Source organism: Ambystoma mexicanum, chromosome 3q (assembly GCF_040938575.1).
Source record: "Ambystoma mexicanum isolate Mex_15411 chromosome 3q, UKY_AmexF1_1, whole genome shotgun sequence".
Lineage (NCBI taxonomy): Eukaryota > Metazoa > Chordata > Amphibia > Caudata > Ambystomatidae > Ambystoma > Ambystoma mexicanum.
The window spans coordinates 458,387,702-458,406,096 of NC_090926.1; the positions used below are offsets into that span (position 1 = coordinate 458,387,702).

At 41.8% G+C, this 18,395-nt stretch overlaps 1 protein-coding gene across 2 annotated transcripts in view; it reads right to left on the reverse strand.

Annotated features, from left to right (window-relative positions):
- Window positions 1-277: 277 nt before the first annotated feature.
- The window catches only part of LOC138582673 (protocadherin-10-like), a 495,452-nt gene continuing 477,334 nt past the window's right edge, over window positions 278-18,395 (reverse strand). Inside the window, exons 3-4 of one of the 2 annotated variants that reach the window (XM_069654206.1) lie at window positions 11,363-11,457; window positions 278-877 (exon numbers count right to left, since the gene is read on the reverse strand). In XM_069654206.1, the coding sequence (XP_069510307.1) occupies window positions 633-877; window positions 11,363-11,457 (340 nt within the window). In that variant the 3' untranslated portion in view covers window positions 278-632. The remainder of the gene's footprint in view (window positions 878-11,362; window positions 11,458-18,395) is intronic. The other variant, XM_069654208.1, reaches the window with a different exon arrangement.

Sequence of the window (18,395 nt, forward strand, 5' to 3'; positions counted from 1 at the left end):
GACATAAACGTGTTTCTTGATTAATTCCTGCAGGCTCGTAATGAAGACAGATCAACTGTTACAAAATGGAGATTGCTCAAGGCTGGCAAGGCAGAGGACATTTCTTAGCGGCACTCGTTTATTCACTCCAGGCCTGGAAGGAGTGTGTCTCTGTTCATTATGGATGGAGAACATTACTTTTTAACACAGGCAATTTCGTTTGATTTTCCACCAGCATCTAGGGCAAAAATCGAAACGGAATTGCTTCCTTTTTATATACACCAACATCACGGCTATATAAAGTAGAAAACATTTTAATCGGCCTAATTTACTTTTATCCACGTTGTTTCTCTCCAGAGCACTCAGACTGTATTTATGCGAGACGCGTCCCGTCCTCCAGTGCCCTAATACATTGCGGAGGTCGGAGACTGTCTCAAATCGTCTTCTGCTCCAGCAAGAGGCGCCGCCATCACTGACACGTCACACGCAATCAACAGTTTATCGAGAAGGCGGCGGGCCATGCCGCGCAGTCCTTCCGGCACTATGTACAGAATGTGCCTGGTGGGAGAAGCAGGCCGGCTCGATATCTGCCACCAGGCAGGTCCAGTTCACTCTGGTGGGACCCCAGGGATGTGCAGGCGGGTGGGGGGGTGTCACTTGAGGTCTTTGCTGTTATCGTGTATGTCACAGCAGGACGCCATTTTCCTTTTTTTACCAAATGTGGAGAAGCTGTTTTTATCAGCATAGTCCCTGAAGACGCCGTGTTTACCGCTTAGAGTAGGAGTCCCAGGAATGTAGACATTGTGTTGATAGTCCAGTGGTTGTGAGTGTTGTGAATACCGTGAGCCATATCTTGGAGTCCAGGCGCTGTTCGGTGTTCCTGAAGTCTTCTTAAAATCTAAGAAAGAAGTGTGAAATTACGTAAATCTATCGTTAAATGACAAGCAGGCACAGATAGGCAAAAACACTAAGCATTCACTGTGAGTTCTGAGGGAGGAGGCCCTTGGATTATGGATGGCTGGGCCAGTTAATGATGAATTATGGAACTGGTACACATACACAAAGGAACTGAACGCACAAAATAAGACGAAGGGTACTATGATATATATATAACAGGCATCCATGTACGTTTACATGCTCTGTGCAACATGAAATAATCTAAGGCATTTTGCTCCAAAGATTTGTAGCTCCATCTTTGGTAGCTTCCTTTCTAAGGAGTCAAGTGTTTACCTCATTCCCCCACCCCCTAACCCCCCGCAACACTCTGAATGTAGGAGCTCCTCCCTTCCACTACGCCCTCAAATGGTTAAAATTGCCTGGATTATCCCAGTTTCAAACTTTTTGTAAACTGTCCCAAATATTCCATAAGCAGCATGTTCATTTTCTAAAACAACAATGATAACACATCACTAAAAGAAAGCATTGATTATTTTGATGCAAATGGACAAAATACTATTGGTAGTAATAAATGTCAAGGTCTGTGGATGTAACAAATGACACATAGTGGAATGTTCTTTTTTGTTATGTTATTTAGCTTTAATGCACTGCTCATGAAGTAGATATTGAAAGTCTTAAGAGACATTGTCAAATGAGAGCAAAAGGTTTATATTCAGCATAAAGTACCCCCTCTACTGCCTTCCTTTCGCTTTCCTGAGCAGCTCTTCTTATCCGCTTCCCTCATCTTGCAAGAGTAACTCACTTTCACTCAGTGATCCAGCATCAGGGTATTCACCCCCAGATAACACAGCCAATTCTCTTCTCTTGCATACCATCTCATCACTCCTTCTTCCTTCTTCTTTGGGCCGGAATTCACTCCGCCCTTCCCCGTCAGAACGCTCGTCCTGTCGCTCTGTCTCCCGTGCCCGTCAACTCCAGTGACTTACGCCATCTAGCAGGCATACATGCTCCCTCATCTCTATTCAGTCACTCTGTGCTGTTAGCCATTCACTCTTTCTACTTCCAAATCACATCTGCAGCAACGTCAACAGATTAGAAAAGCCCCTCCAATGAACATCCACAAAACAGACCGAGAACAAATGCCCCTCGAGAATGGCTATCAAGGCCCAGATAGGCTCCAGTGTGAGCAGATAACACCTCTTACGATGCACATGGAGCGAGCAGATACTACCTCTGACCCTGCCCACTGCAGTGGATCCCACTCTTTCATCTTTCTCGAGGGCCACTCAACAGTTGTGAGAACCCCAATCAAATCTATAATGGATTATTCCAATTCAAATGACAAAGAACATCAATTAATCAATCTTCAAATGGGACAGAACTAGTTGATATCAAGTAACCCAATAATGCATCACTCTGACCCTAGAACCTGTACACTGGCTCCCCAAATCCCATTCAGGGAAATCTGCCTCATTGTATTCATAAGCAGTCTTCAAATGCCAGAACAATAACAAAAATACAATATCTCAGAGCCCTCCCAGTGCGCATCCGACATACACTTGGCATTTGAAGGGTCCATCTATTGAACGCACTTAAATCAACATCCACAAAGAATCAATCCACCGTGACAAAAAAACACCCCAGTAAAAATCAGCCTTTCTGCATCCTCTGCCTGCTCTCTTCTCATACCAGGAAACACGTTGTGGTACTTCCGCCCATAGGGCCATGAAACATGTATTCGTTCAATCATCTAAGACAGCACACATCTTTATTGGAGATTGCACTTGGTTTCTGTAGGTAAGGACCATCCATGGATCCTCTACATCAGTTTCTACCACTTTTTTATTTCATCAGGACCAAGGGTTATCATACGCTTGGACTTGGGCCCTCGGGATGACACTCTTCTACCGGGGCAATACCTTCTAACACCCTCTGCTACACCTGGAGATTGTGTTTTTTGGGCATTTGCATTTATTTAAAGAACAACAATGTCAATTTCTTACAATAACACATTGAAATGACTTACAATAACACATTTACAGATGGCCATGGCATTCCTCAAAATAGTGCCTGTACAATACAATAGCACAAAGAAGAGAACAAGTGGTGAGCCTGTTTTTGAGGGAATGAACAAAGTGGGACATAGACCAGGGACAAAAACAGTTAACTTACAAAGGCGACATTGACCTGGAGGAGCAAGCGTTGCAAAACATAGGCAAAAATCCATACACAAGTATGCAGCACTGCAGGGAGTGGTGTGCTCGGGTAGGGAAGATTGGGGAAGGAGTGGGGCAGCTCCTTCATTGGCCAGTAGCTGGAGTATAAGTTGAGCTTTGAAGAAATATCCAATTGTACTGGCATTGATTGCGATGGACCGGGGATTCCAGTGGAGCGAGGCGAGTAGGGAGAAAGAGCGGAATGGAGAGGATGCATGGCTGGGCATGGGATATTAAGGTCATTATCATTACTATTGTTATTATTATTGCATTGGATGGAAGGTTGAATGCAGAGGAGGAGGGGAGGGAGCAAGATGGTGAACAAACGGATATACAATCAGCCATGTACTAAGGAGCAATACCATTGATAGCTGGTAGACTAGTATGAGGATTTAAAAGGGGCGCAGTTGTGCATGGAGAGCCAAACAGCATTGTGTTTGTAGGTAGAATTGGGAAGGATCTCAGTAGGATGTAGAGTGCTGGAAGTGACATGGAGGACTTTGTCTAGGGGGTTGAAGGAGCAGAGAGGAAAGCCAAGAAGGCAGCCCTGGAAGTAGACAAGCTTGCTGAGCAGGATGGTGGAGATTCGAGGTTTCATAGAGTGGTGAGTAAGATAAAGAAATGTTCCGAATTTTGAGAAGGTTTATATACACAGCAGAGGTGGTGGTTGCACTGAATTGTTGGAGTCAGAGGTTTCTATCAAAGGGGACCACAATTTTATGAGCCTTGGTCGCGGGGGAACAAGAAAGTTAGGCAGGATAGGCGAGGGGAGGGATGGCATTGGAAGCCTGGAGAAAGATTAATTTTGTTTTTGAAGGGTTGAGCGTGTCACAGGAGAGAGCAATCCAGTGACGAACTACAGTAAGAGAATTTGTAAAATGGTCCAAGATGACTGAAGTGAAGGAGGAAAGAAGAAAAGGATTTGAGTGTAATCAGCAAATAGGTGTTAGTGAAAGCCAAAGGAAGAGATAAGTCTACCTGGGGCAAAAATATAGACGGTGTAGAGGATGATGAGCAGTAGCTCAAGGACAAACCCTTGGGGGGAAACAGGGAGAGGAGGGTGTTCTTAGATGTGTGAGTCCCAGGAGACTTTAAAGAAACGACCTTCCAGGTAGGAGGCAACCCAAGCAAGAGCAGTTTTCAAAACCCACGGTCCTAGGGAGTGAAGAGAGATTGAAAAGGATGAGTACAGAAGAGAGTTTGAAGTGGTGAGAATTAGAGAGAAGGTTGGACACTTGCATGAGTGCAGTCATGGTAGAGTATTAACTATGGAAGCCAGATTGAGGAGCATCTCCATGTCCATTATCCTAAAAGTACTGGTTAAAGACCATCGGCTCAAGGACCTTTGTGCAATGTGATAGAGGGAAGCCTGACGATAGTTCGCCAGCACAGTTGGGTCAGCTGAGGGTTTTTAAAAAGGGGAGGGGCAATTGCAGATTTGAAGGTGGCAGGGAAGGGTCCAGAAGAGAGAGATAGGTGTTATAGCTTATAGAGAGGAAGGGAGGTGTTTGGGGCTAGCTGTTTCACTGTCTAAGGAGCAAACATTCACTATGGGAGGTTGGAGAGAGCTATATGAGTGCAAAAGGAGTTGGAGAGAGGTGGTGGACACAAAGAGTGTGGGGGAGTGAATGAGTGGAGGGCTAAGTGAATGTCTTGAATTTTAGAGGTTTTCAAGGAACAGTAGTCTGAAAAGTAGTAGAGGAAAACTTAGCAGAGAGCAGTAGCGGAGGCAGTTTTTAGTGCCGGGCGGATAATAGGGCAGAGGTTTGTTTTGAGGATTTGGGTCTCAGAGATAATCCAGGTGTGAGGACCGGGGTGGAAAGGTGTGAATGTGCAGGCAGGATGATGCTGATCAAATGGAGTCTTAAGCACAAAGGGAAGGTCAGAAAAAAAGTGTTTGTCGAATGGGCATAAATAAGGGTAAGTGACATGAGCGAGCTCCTCATATCATCAAGGCAAGAGAGTCCTATTGAATTTCCTCTTGGTCATTCAACAGGGAGGAGGAGGATTAGAGGGTGGAAAGATCAAGACATTAATGTGAACAATGGAGTTAGCAGTAAGTGGAGGGTCAGTAGTGAGGTCAGAGGAGGAGTGTTAATTGGTCAGAAAGACCAGGTAAAGATGTAATTATCAGACAAGGTAGGCTTTTTGTGAATGGAGTAGAAGCAGTGGTCTGATAGGAGGGAGTTACGTTCAAAACAAGTGGCTGAAGAGGGGTTGGAAAGGTTAAAATCCCCCAGCATGACAATGTGAATGTTGGTGGTAAGTGACTGTAGGAAAAGGTTTTGGTCGGGGAAGAAGGAGATGTGTAGGGTGGTAGGGGGGTGAAAGGGAGCCAGAACAGTGAGAGGAGTAGGAGGGTAAAGTTGAACAGTGGGAAATTTCAAAGAGTAGCAGGAGGTGATATCAGAGAGCAACCCAGTGCAACCGTCCTTTTCCTCATCGGTCAGGTCGAGTGGGCATCCATTGTATAGTCAGTGAGTGGAGCTGCTAGTGTAGCAGAGTCATGAAGGGAGATGCACGTTTCTGTAATAGCAAAAGTGAAAGTTGAGGGTGATAAGAGTCAAAGTGGTCAGTGATGTAGAAAGACTTGTTGCAGAGGGATAGGGTGATATGAGGTGGGGGAGAAGAACAGGTATTGTGCAGCACGCACAAAATATACGTGAGATTAGAGATCCTGAGAAAACATGAGCATCAGGGGAGAAAAAGTGAGTACTAGGAGGAGGTTATTGAAGTTAAGCTGCCTGATGGAGGGTAACCTATGTAGGCAAGTGAGGATGATGGAGGAATGGTGCAGCTCAAGATGGAGAGGGTGTGTGAGTGAGTGGACAGAGAAAGGGTTTGAGATTTGGTGCTGGCTAGGAAGGAGAGGGTGTAGGTTCTGGGTGGGGTTACATTGCTATAAGTGCTATAGGTGACCAAAAGGCAGCAGGCTCAAAACAGGGGTGTCAATTCGTTTTTAAAGGTAATAACAGATATTCAGTGAAAAGGAAGTCACTGGGCATAAGGATCCCTATTCATAGAAGCCGGATTCAGGCAAAGGGCAAGCTCAGAAAAGTCCTCGATGGACCAGGGGCTCTGGCCCTAGAACTTTTCTGGCCCATATAGGCCCAAATAGGAGGTTGTCCTTTGTGACATTTGGCCCTCTCCTGCAGACACCCAGGCTAGACGGGGATGCTCTGGTTCATAACTTCTTCCCCTCAGCTGGGCCCTTTCTGAGCTCCAGTAATTATTTAAACCCGACTAAAGGTGCTTGATTTGACTAATGTCTCTTCTCCACTGTCTCAGATCTTTCAGTGCAGGCCAGGCTCAAGCTGTAGCAGGGTGACCATACTTGACTTTATCATATTATCCAGTGTTGGGGATCCCAGAGTTCCCAAAGTATCAGGGCTAGGACCCCCAACACGCCACTCAAGTTGCTCCTTTCCAGTAATACAGAATATACTATACTATACCACTTAACCCCAATGTGGGACTCTCAGATAGATCTCAAGAAGAATCGCACAACCACTGGATGGCTCCGGAAACATGTCCCTTCCATATGACAATCCTACTCCATAAGGGTGTCTCCAGCATCATTTATTATCTCAGGCAAATGTGCTCTAAGCCCCAACCCAATGCTCCGACACGAACAGAATATCCCAGGCAGATGCGCCCTTATACAACCTAAATGAACTTAACTCAAAGCGGGCATTTCTCCTCTGCCCCTGCTTCCTCTTCTCTTCCATTGCTTAATTAATTCCTAAGCCTTTTCTCGCCCACACACACTGCTATGCACAACCACCTCAGCTGGATTGGCCAATGTAGCTCTTCCCCTGGGCAGATGGATGGCTTCTTATAAACTTAGCCGCTGAACGCTTCTGAACTAAAAGTGTCCGCTTGCGCCCATCTCAAGCTCATCACACATCCAAAGATCATCTCCATCTAGGACCATGATGCGTCATGTCTAGAGTGTGCCCTCACGTTAACATACAGTCCTGGAAACTGCTTTCACGCTGACCAATTATCAACCACAGTGGAAAAACACGTCCATACTACCACAAATATAATCCCTTTACATTGTCCCCTACACACACTTACTCTCACATAGAACCCTCCCCTACACCCACGTACTCTCACATGGAACCCTCCCCTACACCCACGTACTCTCACATGGAACCCTGCCCTACACCGACGTACTCTCATATAGAACCCTCCCCTACACCGACGTACTCTCATATAGAACCCTCCCCTACACCCACGTACTCTCACATAAAACCCTCCCCTACACCCACGTACTCTCACATAGAACCCTCCCCTACACCCACTTACTCTCACATATAACCCTCCCCTACACCGACGTACTCTCATATAGAACCCTCCCCTACACCCACATACTCTCACATAAAACCCTCCCCTACACCCACTTACTCTCACACGTGACCCTCCCCTACACCCACGTACTCTCACATAGAACCCTCCCCTACACCCACGTACTCTCACATGTAACCCTCCCCTACACCCACGTACTCTAACATAGAACCTTCCCCTACACCCACTTACACTCACATGTAACCCTCCCCTGCACCCACGTACTCTCACATAGAACCCTCCCCTACACCCACTTACTCTCCCCTAGAAGCCTTCATTGATCTCCCTGTCCCAATCTCCCTTTCTTCCTACCCACAGACTAAGGTCTGGGTGTGAATAGCATGGTCACAATACAGAGCATCTCTGACAAAGCCAAGTGCCACACCACCACTAATGTCGTGATGGGCGCTGTGCAAATACCATCTCACATAACAAAAAAGAATCCCTGGCTCCTGCCCGTTTTTGCATTCAGGCCCCATGTATGCCCCTTGCACCTCTTAATGTTTTGGGGTTCGGGCTATTTTGCTTAGCCACCTGCTGTTCTCTCTGGCTGATGATCTTGCTACTAACACCCACTAGCCTCCTTCTGCCAGCTTAATTCTGTCACCTGGCTGTCAAGTCTCTCCCCAGTGATTGCGATTGACTAGGATGTTTCATTCCTAATATCGCGGGGTCATAGGATTGGTTAGCGTCTTGTGACGTCCCCTCCCTGTCATGCGTTTCCGGTGTTTGGATCATTGAGCCTCTATGTGTTTAATCTATAACATTATTTGCCTGCTGGTCCAGGGCCAGGCAGGTTCAACATGGCCGCTTGGCCATCCGGAGCTCCTTGCACTGAGAGTGTCGGTACTTCTTTCATGCTGCACACGTATCCTTGGTCTCTTTCTGCATTGCCGCAAACAATGTTTTGCCTTCCGGGTCCCTTTTGCAATCCGTTATGGGTCGCTGTCAATCTCTGGAGCGAGCCTGCAAGACACCGTGTGTTTTACCCCGCTGGCTTCCTAGGCCTGGGGGCTTGGGGTAGGGAGAGGGCGTATCACTGTCTTCGCCCATGATATTCTGAGATAGCTAGGGCCATCTTCTTTAATGTTCCCATAGCGCTTTTGGGCGGGGGGAGGTGACTATGGGGGAATGTCCTGAAGTATGATTTACTATGAGGTTGGGGTATCAGCTATATCAGTGGTTTGAGCAAACTGGAGGGGCAATTCCTCATATGCCATCTCCAGGGAAGGCGGCTCCCTTTACCCCACAGCCCTCTCCGGTCTCTCACCACAGCTCCCTCAAATGTTTCTCTGATCTATATCAAATGTCGCAAGAAGGACTTCTTATAGCAAATGTTCGGAGCCAGATATGAACCAGTGACCAAGACACTTTTGTCATTTGTTAATGTCATATATGTTAGGCATTTATAATATTACTCATTTATACACTGTACACCATAATCGAATTGCCCCTTGACCCTAAAACATGTGTTATTGAAAAATAATCAATGCCTCTCAGTTTTCAGCCCCCAGAGCGATGAAAAGGGGGGGGTTTCCAGCTGTTAGAATGATGAAAGGGGGAGTTGGCCCCAATTGAATTTGGGCCTGTGATCGCAGGTTGCACACATTTTTCATGAGTGCACGCCTAAAGCCTCGGGCAACATGCCCAGCATGTGTATTGCTATTTATTTGGATTTATTACGCGCTTTCACCAAAGCACTGAACAAGTTATAACAAAGGATGCAGTGTAATTAATGGAGAGCAGTGGCGACAGTCGAAGAAGGGCACAGAAGTCAGTAACTGGGAAGAGATTAAAGGAGGTGAGTTTTGATACAGGTTTGAAAAATGCACAGAGAGGAACATGAGCGGCTGGAAAAGGGAAGAGTATTCCAGTGCTTGGGGCGGGAGGGAGTGAGAAAGGAGGAAAATGGGTAGCTGGTTTTGGCGGCCCAGAGAGTATGGGGGAGAGTAAAGAGATATTATAGATGAGAGATGAAGTGGAGCCAGGCCATGGATGCATTTGAAGACGACAGAAAGAAAGTGAAAAAGAATATGTGCGTGAAGAGAAAGAAAAAGGTATAAATAGCAGAGAAGACGTAATAGAGGAACACGCGCTAAATGAGAATCAAAGACGAACAGAGGAGTTGTAGACAGATCGGAGAGGAGCAAGATGGGACGCAGGGAGTCCAAAAAAGAAGAGCAGAGCAATAATCGATAGGGGAGAGGACAAGAGAGATAATAAGCATAGCAAAGTGGCAATGCGCATCAACATATGACATCAAGACTTGCTGCGCATCAACATATGACATCAAGATTTGCTGCGCATCAATTCTTTTGGTACGATTTGGACCTTTCAAAATGGTGCAGTGCCAGAGAATGCGATGCACTCTACTGGACAGGTGCCCTTAAAGTGGTAAGAGGTTTAGAAGATCTGTATGCTTTTAGGAGATGCAACTTTCTTCTCTGTATGGGGTCTCTTTAGGGGCCTGAGTGCCTTGACATGTCAGTGCAGGGCGCATCTCGCTTAAGAGCTGAAATCGGGTGGTGGCAATGCTTAAGCAAATGGGCTTTCGGGGGGAGGAGGAGCTTAGGTCTTAGGTTACTAGTAAAAAATATGTAGCCAGGGGGAAAATAAATCTGGAGTAATCCAGATACAATCTTATCTCTTCTCAAGCATACAGGATAGAAATGTCTCCCTGGTAACAGATCTATGGCCCTAACTATAATCTCTCCGGTCTTTCTCTCTATTACTCTGGGATGTGACTTAGATGGCATTCCATGCCCTGGTGTTAGACTAACATGTCCTCCCTCTACCCTATGCAGTGAACAGGGCAGACTATCTGGGTAAAATGCCTCTGAAAAAAATCGAATGATTCCTTTTCATTGGGACGTATTCAGATTTTCTTAAGGTCAAACAAGTGTAACGGAAGAAAATAGGGTAACTTGGTCCAAGAGCAAAGTGCGAGATTACCTCCTTTATAGTATAGTTCCAAATGAACAATGACAATTCCTAAGAACATTCTGCTCTCAAAGCATTTTGGGACCTCGCCAGCCCTCTTCTGATCAGGGCTATTCCCAAGACTGGCGTGGCATTCAGTGTGCCCTACAACAGTAACAGAGGAACGGTTAAGAAAGAAATATGGATGTAGCATTAACCCTGTGGCCTGTACATGAGTCACAACAGGAGCCTCACCTAAAACTATCTGCCACCATCAGCCCACTTTGCAAATGCTCATTCCCACCATCTATATCTCACGTGACCTTGACTTATTCCACGCATCCCCACACGCAACAAATTCCCCACACCAAATGGCTGGAGCAAATGTGGCCTTCTCAAATCTAGCATATTCGTTCAAATAGTGGCAGGTCAAAGAAAATTGTGAGCTATTTGATGGACGCTATAGATTGGCTTAGGAGGTTTGGCACAGATGCCAGTGGCAAATGGTGGCTTATTTGAAGCCACTATCACAGATATCACAGCAACAGCTGCATTAGAGGTTCAATCTGAACAAATACATCTAACCCTGTAGGGAATTCTTCTAATGCTAATGTTTTACAACAGAGGGCAAACCTTAGCATGTTTACATGTACCTTGCCAGAAGATTTCCTCAATCTATAGTCATACTGATTGCATGACCTACAGTGCCACACATCACCTTTCCTCAAAACACTGATAGTCAAATCCATCTTTGAATTTCAAAAAGAGGCACAGATCCCAATGCCCTACTCCCTTAACATGCAGCAATGACTTTCCAATAGGAACCCATGATGTTGTAACTAACAAGAATGTGTATAACAAGCTCATCTGTTCCAATTAAGGGGAATGCTTGGACACCCAGCTTCAAGGTAGCCAAGCTAAAAAACAACGGGGTAACAAAACACGAGGTGATAGGTCACAGCCTCAAAGTAAAATGCGTGTTTCTGATCTAAAATACAAACCGGAGACAGGAGAAATTAGAGTGCGCAGTCTCTCAGACTCTCCTTTGAGGCTCTTGTCGAATTTTCTTTCCCCAATGTCTTCCAAACTCTGCGAACTTGGCACCCAAAGCAAGGAAACAAGCAGAAATCACAGATCTGTCAGTAATCTTGCCTGGGATGCCAGAAAGCACACACAATCACCCCATAGTTTAGTTGCTCCAACCCACCCAAGGCGTCCGTCACTATAACAGATAATTAGGTTAGATGTGCACCAATTCCACTAAAATCATCAGAGTGCGGGTGTGATCTGGGGGTTCTCTTCTCACGAGGTGCCAGAATGCTTGTGAGGTACTGGATGGAGCCCTCACCCCCACAGTACAGATTCATATGATCTGGAAGGTAGAGTGATATCTGAAGTATGTGCAGAAAGGCCAAGCGTGGGGTAACGTAAGCGGGGGGAGGGCGGGCAAAGAATACATGGAACAAGCAACAGACAGGCCAATAAATAACTAGCACATTTAGCAATACAAGCATTTAAAGACATAATACCATACTCTGGGAATGATTTACTTCCAGCTGTAGTGCATTCAGATGTTTGGTGGAAATTGAGAATTCACCAGATCACCAAACTGCATATCTCATGTGGATTTCCCACAAAGACAGTAAACATGAAAATGATACAAACACACATTTGGCATTCCTTTCATCAAAAACTCACTGTTCATTAATTTTTTATTCATTCCAGAGGGAAGTTTGCCATAGGCCACATAGTGTACGCTGTGAGATGCCCCAGCCAGATGTGTGGCCTTCAGTTAGTTCACATGTCTGTAGAGCAGGCCTATAATCCAATGAGTGTGCCCCTGTGCTACAAAACTGGTTTCCATTAAGCAAACACGTTTTAATTAAGGCATATTTTTAAATGAGAATTTAACACATTGTGTTAGAATAGATACATATAAAATGCTTAGGATGTCTATGAAACTCATTTGCAAGCACATATTTTCAACACTAGAAGGCAGAGTGTTTGAAATCATACAGGGAAGTAATGCAGAATGGACAACACATGCTGAAAAAGCACACTAAGAGATGGTGCGGAATGGAAGACATAGGTCAACGAAAGAACACCGAGAAGGGGTGTTCGATTACCGAGAAGGGGTGTTTGATGGATGCTGCAGATCAGCAAAGAGATGTTGCAGTGATGCTGACACAGCCCAAAGAGAGATTCGTATGTAGATGCTTCCACGGGCCAAATGAGAGATGGCACAGGATGCAGAAGGCAGACAGAGCAACAGGGGGTGACACTGGCAAATGCTTAGAGACATCATGGACAGAGAGGTGGCATGGGATCGTCTAGATGGACGTATGTTAAGCTGCAGTCAAGATAGTGCCAAATATTCATTATATCAAGGTCAGCAGTTGGGAATTGTTATTTAATATTTGTATTTGTATTTTGTTTATTTATAAAACGCACCGAACCCTTAGGTATCGGGGCGCATGTACATTGGAAAAGATTATACTCATTCAACTTTGCCAAGACTGCAAAATAACAAACTACTTTGTTTAAAAAGAAATGCTCCCAACTACATTGGTTAAAAAATATATCAAATCATGTTCTTATAAACACCCAATACTAAATGAACGCAAATTTGCTCTCTAATTGCGTGAGTGAATGATAATCAACTAATGATTTTACTTACTATAAAAATATTGCTATTGTAAACGTTTTATAAAATATTGAAAAATACAATGTGAACTGATCCAAACATTGACTCATATCTTCATGCATGGCTCATCTCATTCATAACACATTCATAGAAGAATTACATGAAAAGACAATTCCACTCATCAACTTATTTGATCATCAGGGCGTTCAATTTTCCCTAATAGGAGACTTCAAACTTCCCTTGACCAAATATTATGTACAACAATAAATCACTTTCCATAAATGTAACTTCAGCGATATATATGTTTCATCTTCTAATATTGCAGTAATTGCTTTATAACGCACCTAAGATTTCCTCAGGATCACGAAATTGAAATAATATATTTTACAGCGGGTTAGTTCGTGTGTTATTCTTACACAAGAACGTCCGAAGCTTAGGATCAAATATCTTCTGAAAATGTCATAAAATGTAGAGAAGTGCTCATAGATTGATAATTACGATTTGTCAAAATTATGATGGATTTCCAAACAAGAACATTTTATTTGGTTTATCATAATTTTAATACAGACCACGTTAGTTACACCGTTTTATTATATTCATACATTTTCATTTCTAGCTCAAACCAGAATTGATTATGATCACAAACCATGCACTTATTTACAAAACATGGGGAGTCTATGTTAGATGATAGATCAAATGTTGCACAAATGTTAAGGAACATCTTGTTAGTGATTCTCCATCCCCAAAGTTCTGATATCTGTAGGTTCTGTAATAATTTACAGATATTGCTCGAGACTCACCTAGTGTTTAATGTGGTAATGAAAAAACATTATATCTATGTATGTTCCTTCATCCATAAAGAAACTTCCTCTATATAGCCTATGAGACACAAACAGCATGTGTGGTTATCATATTTGTAGTTGGACATAGGTATTTGTATAATTTAAGAACGTATTCAAACCATACCCACATCTGTTCACATTTGTTGTTCCATGTGTTCAGAAAAAAGTAATCTTTATATCTGTATCTTTCTCCACAGCTGGCAATTTTGAGAACCCCTTTGAAATGTATTTTGGTATGACTATGAAAAGACATTCAAAACATATTTATTTGACTTTTCGGGGCTATTTCCCACAGTAAAATGATCTTTTAGCTTACATTTATTTTTAATTTGGGAAAACACTTGACTGGGTTTTTCCACATGCCTAAAATAATTAATTATCAGTTCTCATTGCATGCAGATGGCATCCGAGTGTTCACTGCAATTTTGTTTTTTTTCATTCTTATTTGGCAAACAGCATCACTCTCTTGTGTGCGTGATTACATAATCACGCATACATTAATCAAACAAATGCATCATAGGACATCCTCTGTCTGCCATTATAAAGCAGCCAAAAAAGTGGCAGAAAAACATTCCACAGTGATGACAAGGTACACAATTCTGCTGTGTCTTATGTCAGTAATGTTTTTAAATGATTTAGTATACCTAGATGGGCATATGGTTATTAAACATATTTCCTGTCCATTATCTTACATTTTTTAAATAATCAAGACTATTATGTATAAAAAAAAAAAATGGAACCTCCAAAAATGTTTTGTTTGACAGTCAGTGAGAAATACCTAGTATTTATCAAAACATGTTCAGCTAAGTCACATTGGCCACTCCATCATCTAATTAAGACCAATTGTAAGCATATTTAGTTTTAGAATTCATCTCTGTTCTTTTGTACCAAGTACATTTTCCACATTATCCCAATTGTTTCTTGGTTTTACTACCTCCAATACAGCCCATTTAATGACATCATTATTCAGACTTTTTTCACTGATGTGAGACACTACTAGGGCATGTTCAGACACAAAGAGGATGTTGGATCTGTGTTCACAAATGTGTTTATTTATAGGATAGGAAACCGATATTTGCCTTTAAAAAAGGCAGCAATCTCAAAGATATATTGGTTCATCCTTTGAACAAAATGGCTTGTTCCAAGAATATAAGCCTCAATTAAATGTGAGGCTTAACAAAAGTGAAGGGAGATGATCCCTGGTGCGGATGTGTGGCCTCCAAGTTCACTAAAAATAATGTAATCTTCACATACAGAAATTTAGAATATGCATTTAGAATATGCATTTTCAAGCTGCAAGACTACTAATATGAATTTTGCAAGCAAATGCCCGTGTGATAAACATTATCCTGGGAAAACCACCAGGTTTATACATAAACACATTTATGTATATAGTTCACGGATCTTCTCTAAATGTGAGCATGTCCCTCTGGTGTCACATTTCAGTGAAGAGAGACACAATCATTACAATACTGAATCGCCAACATTAGAAGTAGTAAAACCAATTAATAATTGGAATAACGTGGAAAGTGTACTTAGTAAAAAAGACAAATCATGTATTATAAAACTGTCCCGCATGGAGTTAGCTTCAGTGCGATGACAGATAGGCCAATATTACTTAGCTAAAATAGTTTTGGTCTTTGCTAAGTAGTGCCAACTCAGCATCCAAAAAAGTACTTTTTAGAATTATATTTTGGTACCAACAATTGCACTGATTCTTTGCAAATGTAAGATGACCTTTTGGAAAAAAGATTATTGATCATATGTGCCATCTAATTATACAAACCTGAACTACATATGTTCAAATGTTAAATGTAATCATATAGATACACACTGCCCTTTAAGCATTAAAAAACACGGACATAGGACATACAGGCATTGTAGCACCATGAGATGTAATTCTGAACCTTCACATCCCCACAATACTATTGTGTCATTAAAAGGGCCGATAGAGGCTGTGGAAGCACTAGAATGCAATTGTTTTATGCATCCGTGATGATGTCATCACGTACACATTTGATCGATTTGGTATGCCACATAAAAAGGACAAAACCAAATTGTTAGTAAAATAAATGGGCACCATCTGGAGGTAATGATGGCTGAATGTTAATTACATGAGGTAAGTAAACAAACCTTTAAAAGTGGGAGCATTTTACTCATCCTAAAATAATATTCAAGATAAAATCTTATGTTGCACTGGAATACCCATAAATGTGGGACACATGCATGTTTTAAATATCATTTCAGAGTCCCACCAATAATTATTTCAAAAGGGGTGTGACAATTGAGAGTTCTTGAGAAAGAGAATGATTACATTTGCTGATAACATGGAACAACACATTTGAACAATGGTAAGTGAGGTTTGAATCAGTTCCTGACATTATATATACCCTTTTTTTCCCAAATACAGTTATGATAATTTTATATCTTCTATGTGTCTTGCAGGCTATGCAGAGGAAGTTTAATATGGAAGAGAGAACATTCATAGATATGAGATGTTTTCTCAATCTGGTTAAAATCTAGGTGTGCCATGGTCAATACCTGTAAATTGATAAAGAACTTGCATTTATCAGACCTTTGGGTGTGCAGAATAATTGATAAGAAGTTCCTTAGCATTTGGCAACATTTGCACCATTATCTACTAGGGGGACCACATTGTTTGCCAAGGCAGACTGTAACTCTGCAAATAGGTTCAAGCCCGAGAGATATGTTTGATGATTGTCAATCACCCAGATGAGCCACACTTGAAAGATTCAACCCAAGTGTCCTTGTTTAGCTTTCAGTAGGGTCTTCCCTAGCTTTATCTACCTCACCTTGGTGTCTTATACAACGCTAATTGATGTTTGCATTGGTTTGAATCAATTCATGTCATAATTTCCTTGCATACAACGAAAATTGAAGTTTGTATTGTCTTTGAATCAATTCATGTTATTTTCTTCATCAATTTAAAATATATGTATGTGAACAATATATTTTTATGCATCACAAATATGTATTTTGAATGTTTGATGTTGTTTTTCTGTGTTTTTTATTTTTGGAACACAAATGTCTATTCACTTCACTCACTAAATTGCAAATAGAATTGTTTCATATGTTCAGTCTTTGTGTTGTTTCGTTCATTCTGTCAAATAGGTTTGAATGCGATTGGTTTCAATGAAAATAAAAATCACATTCCAACCATAAATTCGCTTTCTGGATAGATAGAGTTTGACTTTGAGTGGTTATCCCAACTATTTAACCTATTCCTCCTCTTTGGGCACAGCAACATTCCCCTTTTTTTTGTTTATGGTTTGTTATCCTAATCAAATTTGGATAATGAGGAAATGAAAATGTATCGCTATAATACAGTAGTGTGATTGATTTGTTATGTTTTATAATTATGATAAACAATACAGAATGTTCTTGTGTTGAAATCAGTAATAATCAGTAGTAATCATCAATGTATGATTATTTCGCTCAATTTCTTTACTTTTTCAGGAAATATTTGATCCAAGGCATTGGGTACAGCTGGGTAAGAATAACATAAGGACAAACCCAGTGTAATGTAGAACTACACACTCTTGTGGTCCTGAGGAAGACGTAGATACACCATAAAGAATCAACAACAACAGTAGAAGTTGAAAAATGTAGATTGCTGAAGTGTTATACACAATATGTTCAAACGGTGAAGACATGTATTAAGACTCCAATTAGGGATAATAAGGTACCTTGGTAATGATGTATACTCGTGAAAGCAATTGATGTTGTCTTTTTATGACATTGCTGTAAAACTGGATTGTGAGATATACAAATGGAGATATAAGTTAATATTTGGGTCGTTTCATATTGTATTTATCCATTTTATATTTTAAAAAAACATTAAATTATCAACATTTTTATAATAAGTACAATCATTTGTTTAATATTATTGACTCATATGCTTACAGAGACAATATATAACCATTTGTGTGTGGATATGAACATATAATTATGTATATTTTGATGATTTGTTCTAAATAGATCTCTGCTACCCCTGCTCCCAACAAGAGCTGGTACACCTCATAAACTATAAAAAAAATGTATAACTAGCTATTACAGCAGGGGAAGGCTGGAGCAAGGCTTTGCCATGCTGTCCATTCCGGTACACGCAAGCTTCCATGAGGGTGTGATACGCACATGTACAATGATTATACAAACTGGAAATGTACCAGCGATAAATAGCCTGTGATTGCACTTGGAATTATAATGTAGTGTGTGTTAATTAGGTTTTGAATTCAAGGAATGTGCAGGAATTTGGTAAAATGTGAATTAACTGAAATTCCGAAGAGTACGACTGTACTGGAAATGTTTAAACTGCAGATTTACTGAGACAGTGAAAACGCATAGTGTGCTGGGATTGTTAGAATGGGAGTAATTGGCGTGTCAATCTGAGACTATATTGGGATTTTGAAATTTGAACTGTAACAAGATTGTGAGAACTGGGAGAGTCCTGGGATTGTGAAACTGGGTATGTTTAATAGTAATGTAGTGTATTGTTTTTTTTTAATTCAAACTTGCAGTATAATCGAA